The sequence below is a fragment of the Cervus canadensis genome, chromosome 1 (genome assembly GCF_019320065.1).
Source record: "Cervus canadensis isolate Bull #8, Minnesota chromosome 1, ASM1932006v1, whole genome shotgun sequence".
Taxonomy (NCBI): domain Eukaryota; kingdom Metazoa; phylum Chordata; class Mammalia; order Artiodactyla; family Cervidae; genus Cervus; species Cervus canadensis.
In genome coordinates, this window is record NC_057386.1 from 60,943,639 (window position 1) to 60,957,325 (window position 13,687).

General features: G+C 41.3%; 1 protein-coding gene across 5 annotated transcripts in view; it reads left to right on the forward strand.

Annotated features, from left to right (window-relative positions):
* Positions 1-236: 236 nt before the first annotated feature.
* Positions 237-13,687, forward strand: part of TLL1 (tolloid like 1) — a 343,253-nt gene continuing 329,802 nt past the window's right edge. For 4 of the 5 annotated variants that reach the window (XM_043483925.1, XM_043483909.1, XM_043483934.1 and 1 more), the window contains exon 1: positions 237-1,000. In XM_043483925.1, coding sequence (XP_043339860.1) covers positions 832-1,000 — 169 coding nt within the window. In that variant the 5' untranslated portion in view covers positions 237-831. The remainder of the gene's footprint in view (positions 1,001-13,687) is intronic. The other variant, XM_043483918.1, reaches the window with a different exon arrangement.

The window sequence follows — 13,687 nt, forward strand, 5'->3', positions numbered from 1 at the left end:
AAACTGCTTGTGTTGGGGAGGAAGTGAAGATTTGAGCCAAGTTGTCAGCATCCCTGGCCCACCCCCGGTCTGGCGCTCTCGGCTGGCACGTACATCATCTATTAACTGCTGTTCGTGGACGCAATGCATGATATATTCATTTTTATCTTTAGTAAATTACAAATGGAATTCTCGGCGCGCTCGCGTCTGTCTGCTCCTACAGGGCTACCGAGAGGAGGCGGAGAGGAGGCTGTGGCCCGGATCCTGACCCTGATTGTATGAATAAGTAAGCAGGATGCAAGTGATTGGGTTAGATGCTGTGAAGATTTTTTTTTTTTTTTTTCCAAGTTAGGAAAAGGGTAAAAAGACAGCCTGGGGGGAAAAGACAAACAGTGCATCCCCAAATCCTCCCACTTTCGCTCTTCTCGCAGTCTTGCTTTGCTGCTTCTGCGGCTTTTAAGGTCTGGCGGCAAAGGAATGTCTGCCCCCCACCCGCGACCGCGGACCCCACTTTCAGCTCAGACGCGCTGATGTGAAGACTGGTCTTGTCCTCCCAGAGCGGCACCGGGTCTAGGTGTGGGGTGCACGCGGGATCTGAGCCCGAGAACCTGAGCCTGGGGCAGCCGAGCCTTTGAGTTGCTGAAAGGACGGCCGCCGGGAGACAGCCTGGCCGCGCGCCCGCCCGGACCCGCTCCCTACCTGCCCCCGCCCGCCACCTCGCCCGCGCCGGGGGACAGGTCGCCCTGCCCTCTCTCCGCCCGGCGGCGCCCCATGTCCCCGGACACCTGAGCGCCCGCCGCGCCAAGGAGCCTTCCGCGGGGACAGGAACCGGTGTCCTTCTTCGAGAGGAAGATGGGGCTGGAGAGGCTTTTCCCGGGGATGCTCGCGTGGCTGGCGGCCACGGGGGTTGTCCTCTGCGCGGAACTGGGGGTCTGCGCTGGCCTCGACTATGACTACACTTTCGGTGGCTACGGAGAGGATGAGGCAGAGGCGCTGGACTACAAGGACCCGTGCAAAGCCGGTGAGTGCCCTCTCGGGGAAGGGCGGCGGGGGCAAGGCTGGCGCTCGGAGGGCGCCGGGTCTCACCTGTCTCCTTCCCAACCCCTCCCGACCCCGAGGGGCCGCGCCGCCCCCGCAGCCGCAGCTCTGCGCCGGCGGGACTGGGTGCGGAGCGCGGTCTCCAAGTTCCGAACCTCCGGTAGTTCCTCCGCCCCACCCCCGCCCCGGCGCGGCGTGACGAGCTGCGGACGCAGCCGCTAGGGCTCCGAGCCCGGCGCCTGCGGCCCTGCGCTCCGCGGGCGGCGCCGCCCTGGTGCCCGGGCGGGCGGGCTTTGAGTCGGGACACCTTCGCCCCCTCTCGGCCAGGGTCCTGTGGGCGTTCCGGGCACAGAAGGCATGGGATGCCCTCGAAAGCTCCCGAGCTGGATGGATTTAAGCGCGCATTTGCCCATTTCAGGAAACCTTAAAAACACTTCCAAGTTGCCGTCCCATTCAAGCTTGTTTCTCTCTCCCTCAATCCGGGTCCTGCGGTGGGACGCGGACACTCCGCCCGGCCCTCCTCCCGCAGCCTGAAGTCTGAGACACACGCCTTGTTCCCTGGCCCTGATCTGCTGAGTTGAGGCCGAGGTGACCCGGGGTTGGCGGACCGACCATTCTCTTGCGAGGAAAGTGGTCACGAGGTTGCTGGGCCCGATTCGGTGAAAGTCTGTGAGCAGAAAGCACGTTTTGCCCCATCTCAAGAGGAAGGGGAGGCAAAATCCCCAAAGTAGATTCTGTGCGGGTGGTCTGCATGTGACTCCACACCTCTTTTGACCTCTCTTGAGCTTGAAGTTAAGAAAGATGTACGCAGATGAAGGAAAATGCTGGAGATTCTCTTAATTTGCACCTTTGATGGCACATTGTTCTAACAAGGAGAGTATGTTAATGACAAGCAGTACTTGTGTTCAGGTTATGAGATCTCAGTTCACTCTTCACGTTCTTCTTCAAAACTTGGAGTACCTTAGCAGAAACATGTCAGTCTGGAATTCTGAGTTCTGATTTAATTCAATTTTGCTTATGTTTCCTCGTCACCTTTAACCCTCAGCCTATCCCACCAGAAATTTCCTGGGCCTTCCTTGATGGTTTAGAGGACCAAGACACCTTTCGGCTGTGGTGGATTGCTAGAGGCTGGGCTGCCAGAACTCAGTACTATACATCTCCCTAAACCTACTTTTTATTGAGAAATTTGTTTTGAATAATGTTTGTGACTGGGTGAAAATTGAAAATTTTCTTGATCTAGGTAAGGTAAAAATGAAGTATATTATTTCTGAAACTTGTCTAGGAAAACACCTATTCGCTAATGCTCTGTTGTGTGAAAGATTCAGCCAACTACCAGTATAAGAAAATCAGGGCTTATGATTGGTCTGATTTCAGGAAAATAAATGTAGTTTTCTATACATGTTAAAGTAAAAGCTTATGCTTTTAAAAATCATTAACTGAAAATATGAATATGCTGCTGCTGCTGCTAAGTCGCTTCAGTCGTGTCCAACTCTGTGCGACCCTATAGACGGCAGCCCACCAGGGTCCCCCGTCCCTGGGATTCTCTAGGCAAGAACACTGGAGTGGGTTGCCATTTCCTTCTCCAATGCTTGCATGCATGCTAAGTCGTTTCAGTTGTGTCAAACTCTGTGCGACCCTACGGACAGCAGCCCTTCAGGCTCCTCTGTCCACAGGATTCTCCAGGCAAGACTACTGGAGTGGATTGCCATTTCCTTCTCCAAAATATGAATATAAGACATGTCAAAAGTTAGTTAACTCATTTTCAGAAGTTCCATTGCTTCAGACATAACTTTAGAAATTGCTCAGAAGAGTCTGTGAACCTGTGTTATTTTTGTCTAAAGAGTGTTTGAAGTTTTACAATTTACTTGTACAATGTGTATTGAAACATATCTCAAGCATAAATGTCCATTTTCCTCAGCACATAAACATTCAGGCAAGAAGAAAAAAAAAAAACACTTTAAGAGTAATTACTTTTATTTTTTCTTTGCTATTGCTGTTCAGTTGCTAAGTCGTGTCCAACTCTTTGTGACCCCTTGGACTGCAGCATGCCAGATTTCCCTGTTCTTCACTGTCTTCTGGAGTTTGCTCAAACTCATGTCTACTGAATCAATGATGCCATCCAGTCATCTCTTCCTCTGTTGCCCCCTTCTCTTCCTGCCCTCAATCCTGCCCAGCATCAGGGTCTTTTCCAATGAACTGGGCTCTTCCCATCAGGAGCTTCAGCTTCAGCATCACTCCTTCCAATGAATATTCAGGGTTGAGATTGACTGGTTTGAACTCCTTGGAGTCCAAGGGACTCGCAAGAGTCTTCTCCAGCACCACAACTTGAAAGCATCAATTCTTCTATGCTCAGCCTTCTTTATGGTCCAACTCGCACATTTGTACATGACTACTGGAAAAACCATAGCTTCACCTCTACAGACCTTTTTCCGCAAAGTGATGTCTCTGCTTTTTAATACACTCTCTAGGTTTGTCATAGCTTTCCTTTCCAGGAGCAAGTATTTTTAATTTCATGGCTGCAGTCACTGTTTGCAGTGATTTTGGAGCCCAGGAAAATAAAATCTGTCACTGTTTCCACTTTTTCACCATCTATTAGCCATGGAGTGGTAAGACCGGTTGCCATGATCTTAGTTCTTTGAATATTGAGTTTTAGGCCAGCTTTTTCACTCTCTTCTTTCACCCTCAGCAAGAGGCTCTTTAGTTCCTCTTCTTCTTCCATTAGAGTGGTGTCATCTGCATATCTGAGGTTGTTGATTTTTCTCCTGGCAATCTTAATTCCAGTTTGTGAGTTATCCAGCCTGTCTTTTTGCATGATGTACTCTGCATATAAGTTAAATAAGCAGGGTCACAATATACAGCCTTGACATACTCCTGTCCCAATGAACCAATCCATTGTTTCTTTACTAATGGTTTATTTTTGAACAGAGCTGTTGAAGATAAAACAATAAAACCAAATTTCAATGGACTATGACTCTAACTTTATGTCTTCTCTATTTTTGTGTACAAGAGCTAAACCTATACATGTGTGCAGTAAAAGAGAAATAAGAATGGTCCAAGTGGAAGACTGAGAAGTACAGCCACAATCTGAGATCACTTTTATAAATGATTACCGTTGCTTTTTTAACTTGGTGAAGTGAAAGGCTTTACTTCACTATCTTGACTAAAGTATAGCAAAATCTTAGTGCCTCCTTTTAGTACTATATAAGAGAAATAAAAGTAATAACAGAGGAAAATTCATAGTACATTGAAATCCCAGTCAAAGAAGACCACTAAAATAAGAAAGATGAAGACAAATATGTGAAAGATAACCAAAAAGCAAGAGGGGATGCTCTCCAGATTCCAGGGTACCTTTGATATACCCTTCCCCAAGAGGTGAGTGGAGGTTATGGCCCACTGAAAAAAAGTGCCCTTCTCTTTAGAAAGAAACAAGGGTCCTAAGTTTCCTGAAACTGTATGGTGGTTTGATGTCATAGTGATAGCATAGCTTTATAGTTTCAGAGCATTTGAGTACCTTATTTCAGCTCAATACAACACTCCAAATGGTGGAATTTGTTAATGCTACCATTACCCAGATAGAAAAACAGATGCTCTGTGAAGTCAAACAATTTATTAAGATTACCCAGAACTTGATTTCAAGCCTCCTGGCTGCAAAGTTCACTTGTTTTAAACAATTACACTCCATTCTTAATTGGCCTTTTGGAGGACTTCCTTGAAATGCAAAGAGTAGAAGTTTATCCAGGTTTATCTGATAAACCTGAGTCTAGACTAGTAGAAATGCATTTGCTTTATCTGATATTAATGAAATGACTAAGAACATAGTTTCACTTTGCTAAATATAGTGAGAATATAAAGTCTTTGAGGACAGCGATCATAACTGATTTTTAATGTTTATCACAGGAATGGATTAACATTGTTAGATATCTGGAAAGTTCTCAATACCTCCTCATATCTATATACTATTAATTGATCTTTATCCCTCATCTACATCTCATTCTAACAAGATCAAGTGTTATCCAAGAAGAAATATTCTTCACTATAACTTGTTAGAGTTGTGCCATTCTTAGTATATTTGTGAAGCAATATAATTTGTATACCTTTCAGAACTCTGATTTAAAGTTCATGAAACTATAGGACAGAAAGGAAGACTTTTGTTAATTTAACTTTGATTTAGAAATACATCTTTGATATACGTAAAAGTAGATAGGGGCTTCCCTGGTGGCTCAGTGGTAAAGAATCTGCCTGCCAATGCAGGAACAACTGGTTTGATCCCTGGATCTAGAAGATCCTCAGGAGAAGTAAATGGCAACACACTCCAGTATTCTTGCCTGGGCAATCCCATAGATAGAGGAGGCTACAGTCCATGGGGTCCCAAAAGGGTTGGACTCGACTTAGGGACTAAATAACAACAGAAGTAGGTAAGTCAGTGTATCACAGCCTCAGATGTATTTGTATAGCCAAATCTATTAGTCCAGAAAATAGATAACTCATCTCTCTATGTAAACAGACACAAAGATGCAGATAATTAAAAAGAATGTCTATCTTGCACATTAAGATGTCAGCACAATACATAGTCTTCTGAATTTGCAATCAGATTTATCTTACTTTCTCTAGTTCAGAAGGGTCCTGAGGGATGCTGGAAAGCTGATACTGCTGGAAGTCATTCTAGAACAGAGACTAAGGTGTCCTGTTTCATGGTTGTACTGTACTAATAGGTGTTAATCTGAGTGTCTGTGAATATCTGTGAAGAGCCTGGGCAAATCTGGGGTGCAAATTAATCTCTCATATTTGTCTAGAGATTACCTGGAAAAGATTACATGAGAAACCAACTCTGTATTCTCTCTCTACCCTCTTCCTTCCTTCCTTCCTCCCTCCCTCCCCTACCGGCTCCATCTCTTCCTCCCTTTTCTCTTTTTGTATTTAAGGAGATGTCAGGAAATCACAGACAATTGAAAATATAATATCTTAAGAGGGAGACTGAAGAAATTAGAATTTTGAATGAGGAGTGGAGGCTGATAAGACTAATTAAGAAGGGTATCTTTATCCTCTTAAACAAATGTGAATACTCTGAAAAAAAGAGTTTCCTACCTTTAATTTTCTGAGTAATGGTTTCTTTTTCTTGAAAAAATCCAAGCATGATTAAAGATCAGTGACTTGCAAGGTTGAATTTGTCTTTAGAGTGGCTTGTTTATTAGAAATAAGCTTATGGCATTGTAAAGGGTTATTCTTTTTTGCTTTTCTTCATAACCAGTGTTCTAGTATACTAATTCTAAGGGAGATTTTCATAAATTTATCATCTCTCAGTAAGATCTTATCACTTTTTTGGCTCTCAGTATTATACTTTCCAGCTTCCTTGGCAGCCTTCTAAGTATGGCATTTTAGAATTTGATGTTCAACTCTATGCCTACTTTAGTCCATGATAATATTAAATATATAAACATGTGTTTATTGCTTGGCATCACTTTAGGTGGCCAAACTCTCATGTTAAAAATGCATTTTATAGAGCTGCTTCTCTTAAACAGTCTCTTCTGTTTTACTTTTCATTCCTCGGGTCTTGATTTTTTTTCTCCTCCTGCCTCTGTTGCCCACTCAGAAATGATCAAAATACAGTGTTTGCAAAAGGGATGGGTAAGAATTCTGTACAGTTGAATTCTATTCATCCTTTACCAATAGTAGTTCTTTAGCCCTTGTCCTGAGGGCCACACTGATTTTTTTTTTTTTCCTCTTTTTTCTTTTGGTCCACCAATGGCAGTTACTGATACTAGTTAGGAATAAGATAGATTGTTTTTTCTTAAATATGTCCTCTCAGACTAATACAGCTCTAAAGCTCCTTTTTGTTTGCTTTTTACAGTCTCCTGAGGTCTTCCCACTTTTTATCTCTGAAGAGGGTAGTGTGCTTTGCAAATTTAAATTTTAACTAGCATCCATTCTGTGAGGTAGCGTGTGTAACAGTTCGTGGAACCTTATGGTTTCCATTCAAGTGGATGCTCTTTGAGGCTTCCTTTCTCTGTTCAGGCCTCCTTAACCCATAGTGGAATATTTAAAAGTGTGTAAGGTCCATAACTTTTACTCTTGCCCTCATAGTGGCCCATTTTTCTACAAATGTCTACTATGTACCGTATATAATTTCTTCTACAGAAACCATATAACCCTCCTTGTATATGTATGACTCCTATTTTGTATGTTGTAGTGACTTTCCCTGATTTGAAGTTTAGACCACTTTGCCTGTGACTCCAGCACCGTCCTTGCGCTGTGAGGGTGTGGGTCACGCTGAACCCGCAGGGCTCCGAGTCAGCGCGTGCACCGGACAGACTGAGCCCGTAAGTGCTGCTAGCACTCAGGGGGGGTAGTGTCAAATGCTAGTGAGTTACTGTCATTAATATAATGCTTTTTCTTTTTAGACTATTACCTGTTGTTTCTAATAGCATATCAGCACATATGCTTAAAATGTTTAAAACTAGGACCTTCCCTAAGCTTTTCTAAGAGTACTTACTTAGAAAAGATAGAAGCAAATAATCCATTTAAAATGCAACCTTGCACATCCTGCTGGGACCATTCTGGGGAGGTGGAGGAAGGGGATTGTTCTCCCCCAACTGTAGGGACACTCTCTCCTGCCACAGCGTTTTCAGCCCACCAGATAGGCCTGGGCTCAGGTGCCTGGCAAGATTCCTGGGGATGTGACATCTCCTATACTAGGGGAATTTTGAGGATTCTTACACTTCTTTCACATTCCAAGATATGGAATTAATTAATTGTGGACTTATCATTCCTAAATTAAGGAGAGAGAGTCCTCTCCCCAACCCTGGACACAATAGAGTGATTTAGCAATGTGACTTCAGTGGTTTATTTCCTTTAGTTATCTATTAAAAAATGATATGAGAGGAACATTTTAAAAAAATACAGTGTCAAAGCTATGGAATGAATTGCATAAAATGTGTTCTTTCTCAGAAATCAGAAACAGGTCTCGTTGCTTCTTTATTTAGTTCTTGTTATCATTAGCCCTGAAAATGGGATATTCGCTACTAAATTTTGAGATATTGTGAGCTGGCTAATGGAATACTTGTTTTGTCAGTTCCTTACAAAATGCATGCTAATCCTGTCAAGCTACATTTGTATTAAGAAGTGTGGTAAATTAAGTGTTAATTGATATCCAGAAAGTGAGGCAATGAAGTGTTTGTCTTAATCAGCTCTTCTCATGAAATTTACATTTATAGTTTAACCTAAAACATTTGTCATTGACCATATTAAAAAATAAAAATAAAAACTTCTCAAATGGCAATAGTTCTAAAAAGTTGAAACCATGATGATCAGAAGTGCTTCCAAGTATAGTATTTTTTTCAAAACAAAATCTAATTTTATGTATTAATATGCTACTAAAGCATTCATCTTAATGTTTAAAAATGACATTTCAACAATTTCTAACACACTGCCCCATTTTACAAGTCAGGGAATTATGGGGGTGGAGACACAAACCTTATATTTACTATCAGCATCTGGTGTCTTCTGTGTTGATGAGCTACCTATGTTTAGTTTGTGTGGTGGGTGAGGAAAAGGTAGAATAGTTTTTGTATTCCTTACATTCCTCACTTATGTTAAATTGTCAGCACTTGGATTGTGTGCCACAGGAGCAACTCAAGCGGACCCTGGTTTGGCAGCTGTTATGAGCAAGCTCAGAGTTCTCCTTGGCCGTGAATGGATTTGGAATGTTTATTAATCAGCTTTGGAATTACCTTGACATCAGTTCATTGGACTGACTATTCTGAAAGGATGGAGCTCCATCCCTCTTCCCATGATCTATCTGACCTAAGTGCCTCTAGTTGAAGTTTATAGTTTGTGTTTTGCACTCAGGTTATTGTGTTAATAAGTATCTTTCATTGCTTAAAAGTTAAACCTTTAAGATACCCCAGGGAAGAACATCAAACATAACTAGAAAAGAGCCAGATGGAGAAATTGCTAGAGAATAAATCCTTGGACCGTATTATACCTCACATATCTAGGAATTGCCTTCATGACTCATGTCAAAGTAACACAGCTCATATTTTTACATTGTAAAATGTCTCTTCTCTTCACCATATCCCTATCAATTAACATGATTGTTAACCCTTTTGGACACATGAAGAAATTGAAACACAGAAGGATCCAGTGGCTGGGCTGTCATCCCAGTTGATAAATAGTGAGAACTTGACCCTAGGTTTGGTATTTGATGCCTTTCCTCTTATGAATCCCCTTCCCTGGCTCTCCCGTCAGCACAAATGTATTAAGACTGACAATTGAAATGATGGTATTTGTGTCATGGTCGTTTATCCATGGTCATTTTTTTTCAGTGAGAATACATCTTGCCTTCAACATTCTTGCATTTGATAAGCCACATACTATACTGTCAAAGTCAGGCCAATACTTTCAGTTGCGTGGAGTATTGGACAGATGCTACTCCCTTTCAAGAGAGTATTTTCTAAGTATAGAGTCACAAATGAAATACTCCAACTATGTAAAAGACAAATGAAAATGAATACAACTAATTCTAATAGAGATATATTTGAGTGCAAAGTATTGTAGGGGAGAAACTGCTATATGTTGCCCCAAGTATATAAATTGTGACAGCAGGCTTTCCATGTAGTTTAGGGGAGGAGTTGGATTTGAGTAGAATTCAGTTATTACTGTCTGGTTCTTGGCACAGGACCTGCATTTTGTGTGGTACTATTAAATTGTTTCACACTTTAGATTGTTCTCTGAGTATTCATTGAACTCTTGCTTATGAGCCCATAAAGAATTTGAAGAACATCCTTTCAAATGCAGGCTGTTCAGGAAAGTGGTTTACAGTGTACTTTATGTATATAAACGATGTGTGAATGCTTTTGAGAAAACAAATATGCTGTGAGAAAGTACTTTATCTTTTCAAACCCAACTTGGCTAAAAGTCCTCAGGTCAAAAACCTGAAAGCTTTGAAGGCTCATAGGGTTAACTAAACGTGAAACTCCAGTCTGGTTTCCTAAGAGTAGGAAGTCAGTCACATTCAAAATACATACTATGTGTAATATTGACTATATCATAATTCTTAGGAGAAAACAGATTGCTGTTAGCAAATTATCATGTTTTCTAGGAAGATTTTCTGCTTGTACCTTTTCTCTAACAAAGGAGTAAGAACAACACTGATAAAACTTTTTCTAAACCTAAGAATGAGGGGAAGTTTTCCTTTCATGTTTATTTTTTAGTCCCAAGAGAAGAATGGAGTGTGGCCCGCAGGCAGTCATCAAGGGAAGAATAATTGGGATTTGCCATCTGGAATGGGTAACAGAAGTAATGACCTAAAAATCAAGGGCGTCATGTTGCAGTATGTTTCTATGGGCAAAAAGACTGTGAGCAGTTTACTAGGGGTAAAAGGGAGCAAGAGTTAAATACAGAAAGAAGATACTGATTATAGACCAAATATCCAGTGTGTTGCAGGATTTAAATGTTTACAAAAAGAAAAGATTTCTAGGGTATGTGAGGGTGGGATGGAGCATCTTAAACAAAACCATATGCGTCATAAACAAGTGTCCCCTAATACCCCTGTTTCTGTATTGAATGGTACCTGCAGCTTGGTGTGCTATAATAGCATGTGCTCTGTCACACAGTAATAGTCAGAGTTTGAACCTAGGATTCTGGATTCCATGTGTTGCCATGATGCTTCTTCCTTTTCCTTCTATCTCTTCTTCTAACTCTTCCATTCCTACTCTTTCTTCTTCTTCTTTTGGTATGAGTACATTTTTTCAACTTGGGGCTAGCTTCAAAAATTATATTCTTTAAAAGACTTCAGGGCAGCCAGAATAGTGCATCTATTAAAAACTTGGACTTTGGAGTGACATGGACGAGAATTCTGATATTGTACCCACCACATAGTAACTGTGTGTGGCTTTTGGCAAGTTATTTAGCAGCTTTATGTTTCAGTTTTCTGATCTATAAAATGGGAATGACATTATAATTCTCATGGTAAGAATTAAATGAATGTGAAGTGAAAACCACTCTGGAACATAGTAAACTGTGTAATTTTTATTCATAGTAGCATAAATATGTAGGAGGAGAGAATTTTTTTAAAAAATTGCAGCTGCAGATGTGTAATAAGACAATCTTTATAAAAAACATTTGTGGGATAAAGTTCTTTTTTCTTGTCATATATGAAAAATGTATTCATATCTCAAGTCCTCTAAGCTTAAAATTGAGAGGTTAATACCCCACACAGACATTTTTCTTTGGTAAGGTATCAGAGATAAGCAATAGAAATATCTTTCATGCTTTGTTCTCCTGGCTATTTGCTCAGATGCTTAAAACACTCAATATGTTGATAATTTTAAATTCATTTTGCCTAATGTGTGAATAGAATCCTGGCTGTAGAGTCCTTCAGTAATTTCTGGTTCAGGTTTCATTTGTCATGTGAATTAACTTAAAGAGCTTACATACTCACAACCCTATGTTTACACAGAACTAAGTTTACAGATGGTTCTAAGCTACAAATATTCATAAATTCACCAAAAGTTTATTGAACAGTTACTGTGAATGCATATGGAAATATGAAAAATGATTCAATGACTCACTGACCTAGTGTAGTCTTAACTTTATCATTTGTAAGTAAATGATAGTTAATGTATAGTTTTTTTATGTATATTAATCATATGTTTGTATGTCAAAGTTATTTTAATTTACCATTTGAAAATGGATACTATTGTAAATTGTGATAATCAGAATATATATTCTTGTAAATTTTTCCTGGAATTTTCTTTACTCATGATATATGAAGAATAAAGCTTTGTGGAAAGCATAACAACTTTTAAGTAGCTTGCAGACTTTGTTATTTTCCAGTGTGCTGGGATGGAATATAAGCTATTAAGTTGGTACCAAAGAGACATGGGTTTGATCCCTGGGCCGGGAAAATCCCCTGGAGTAGGGCACGGCAACCCACTCCAGGGTTCTTGCCTGGAGAATCCTATGGACAGGGGAGCCTAGTGGGCTACAGTCCATAGGATCACACAGAGTCGAGCACATCTGAAGTGACTTAGCACAACACACACAGCACAAAAATAATTGCGGTTTCAGACCATGAATTTTAAATCATTCTATCCAAGTTCAAATAAGCAAACAAACAAACAAACAAACAAAAAAAGAGCCTTCTTGATGAAAGTGAAAGAGGAGAGTGAAAAGTTGGCTTGAAACTCTACATTCAAAAAACTAAGATCATGTCATCCAGTCCCATCACTTCATGGAAAATAGATGGGAAAACAATGGAAACAGCGAGAGACTTTATTTTTCTGGGCTCCAAAATCACTGCAGATGGTGATTGCAACCATGAAATTAAAAGACGCTTGCTCCTTGGAAGAAAAGCTATGACCAACCTAGACGTCATATTAAAAAGCAGAGACATTACTCTGCTGACAAAGCTCTGTCTAGTCAAAGCTATGGTTTTTCCATGGTCATGTATGGATGTGAGAGTTGGATGCCAAAGAATTGATGCTTTTGAACTGTGGTGTTGGAGAAGATTCTTGAGAGTCCCTTGGACTGCAAGGAGATCCAATCAGTCAATTCTAAAGGAAATCAGTCCTGAATATTCATTGGAAGGACTGCTGCTGAAGCTGAAACTCCAATACTTTAGTCACCTGATGTGAAGAACTGAATCACTGGAAAAATCCCATGATGCTGGGAAAGACTGAAGGCAGGAAGAGAAGGGGACACCAGAGGATTAGATGGTTGGATGGCATCACTGACTTGATGGACATGGGTTTGAGCAAGTTCCTGGAGTTGGTAATGGACAGGGAAGCTTGGTGTGCTGCAGTCAATGGGGTCGCAAAGAGTCAGACATGACTGAGTGACTGAACTGAACTGATGCTCAAACACATCTTTATTAATTGAAATAGAAACAATTACAAATCAACACATTTTTTGCCAATGAGAAATGTGTTTGTTTATTCCTGTAGCATAAAAATCCATGCTTCAGGATTTGACAAACTCTTGGAAGTCATGTTCTGCCTCCTGCTGGTTGTGGAAGCTTTTTACCTGCAGAAAGTTGTCAAGATGCTTGACAAAGTGATATTCAGTTGGTGAGAGGTCAGGTGAATATGGCGGATGAGGCAAAACTTCGTAGCACAATTTGTTCAACTTTGGAAGCATTGGTTGTAAAACGTCTGATCAGTTGTTATGGAGAAGAATTGGGCTCATTCTGTTGACCAATGCCAGCTTCAGGCATTGCAGTTTTTGGTGCGTCTCGACTTGCTGTTCATACTTCTCAGATGTAATGGTCTCACCAGGATTCAGAAAGCTGTAGTGGGTCAGGGGGCAGCAGACCACCAACCAGTAACCATAACCTTTTTTTGGTGCAAGTTTGGTTTTGGGAAGTGCTTTGGAGCTTCTTTACCATCTAATCCACCAGGGAAGCAGAGAAAATTAAAACAAACAAACAAACAAAACATAGTCGCTCAGTCATGTCCAACTCTATGCAGCCCCGTGGTCTGTAGTCTGCCAGGCTCCTCTGTCTGTGGAATTCTCCAGGCAAGAATACTGGAATGGGTAGCCATTCCCTTCTCCAGGAATCTTCCTGACCCAGGGCTTCCTGACCAGAGTTTGATCCTTGGGTTGGGAAGATCCCCTGAAGAAGAGAATGATCACCCACTCCAGTATTCTTGCCTGGAGAATTCCACAGACAGAG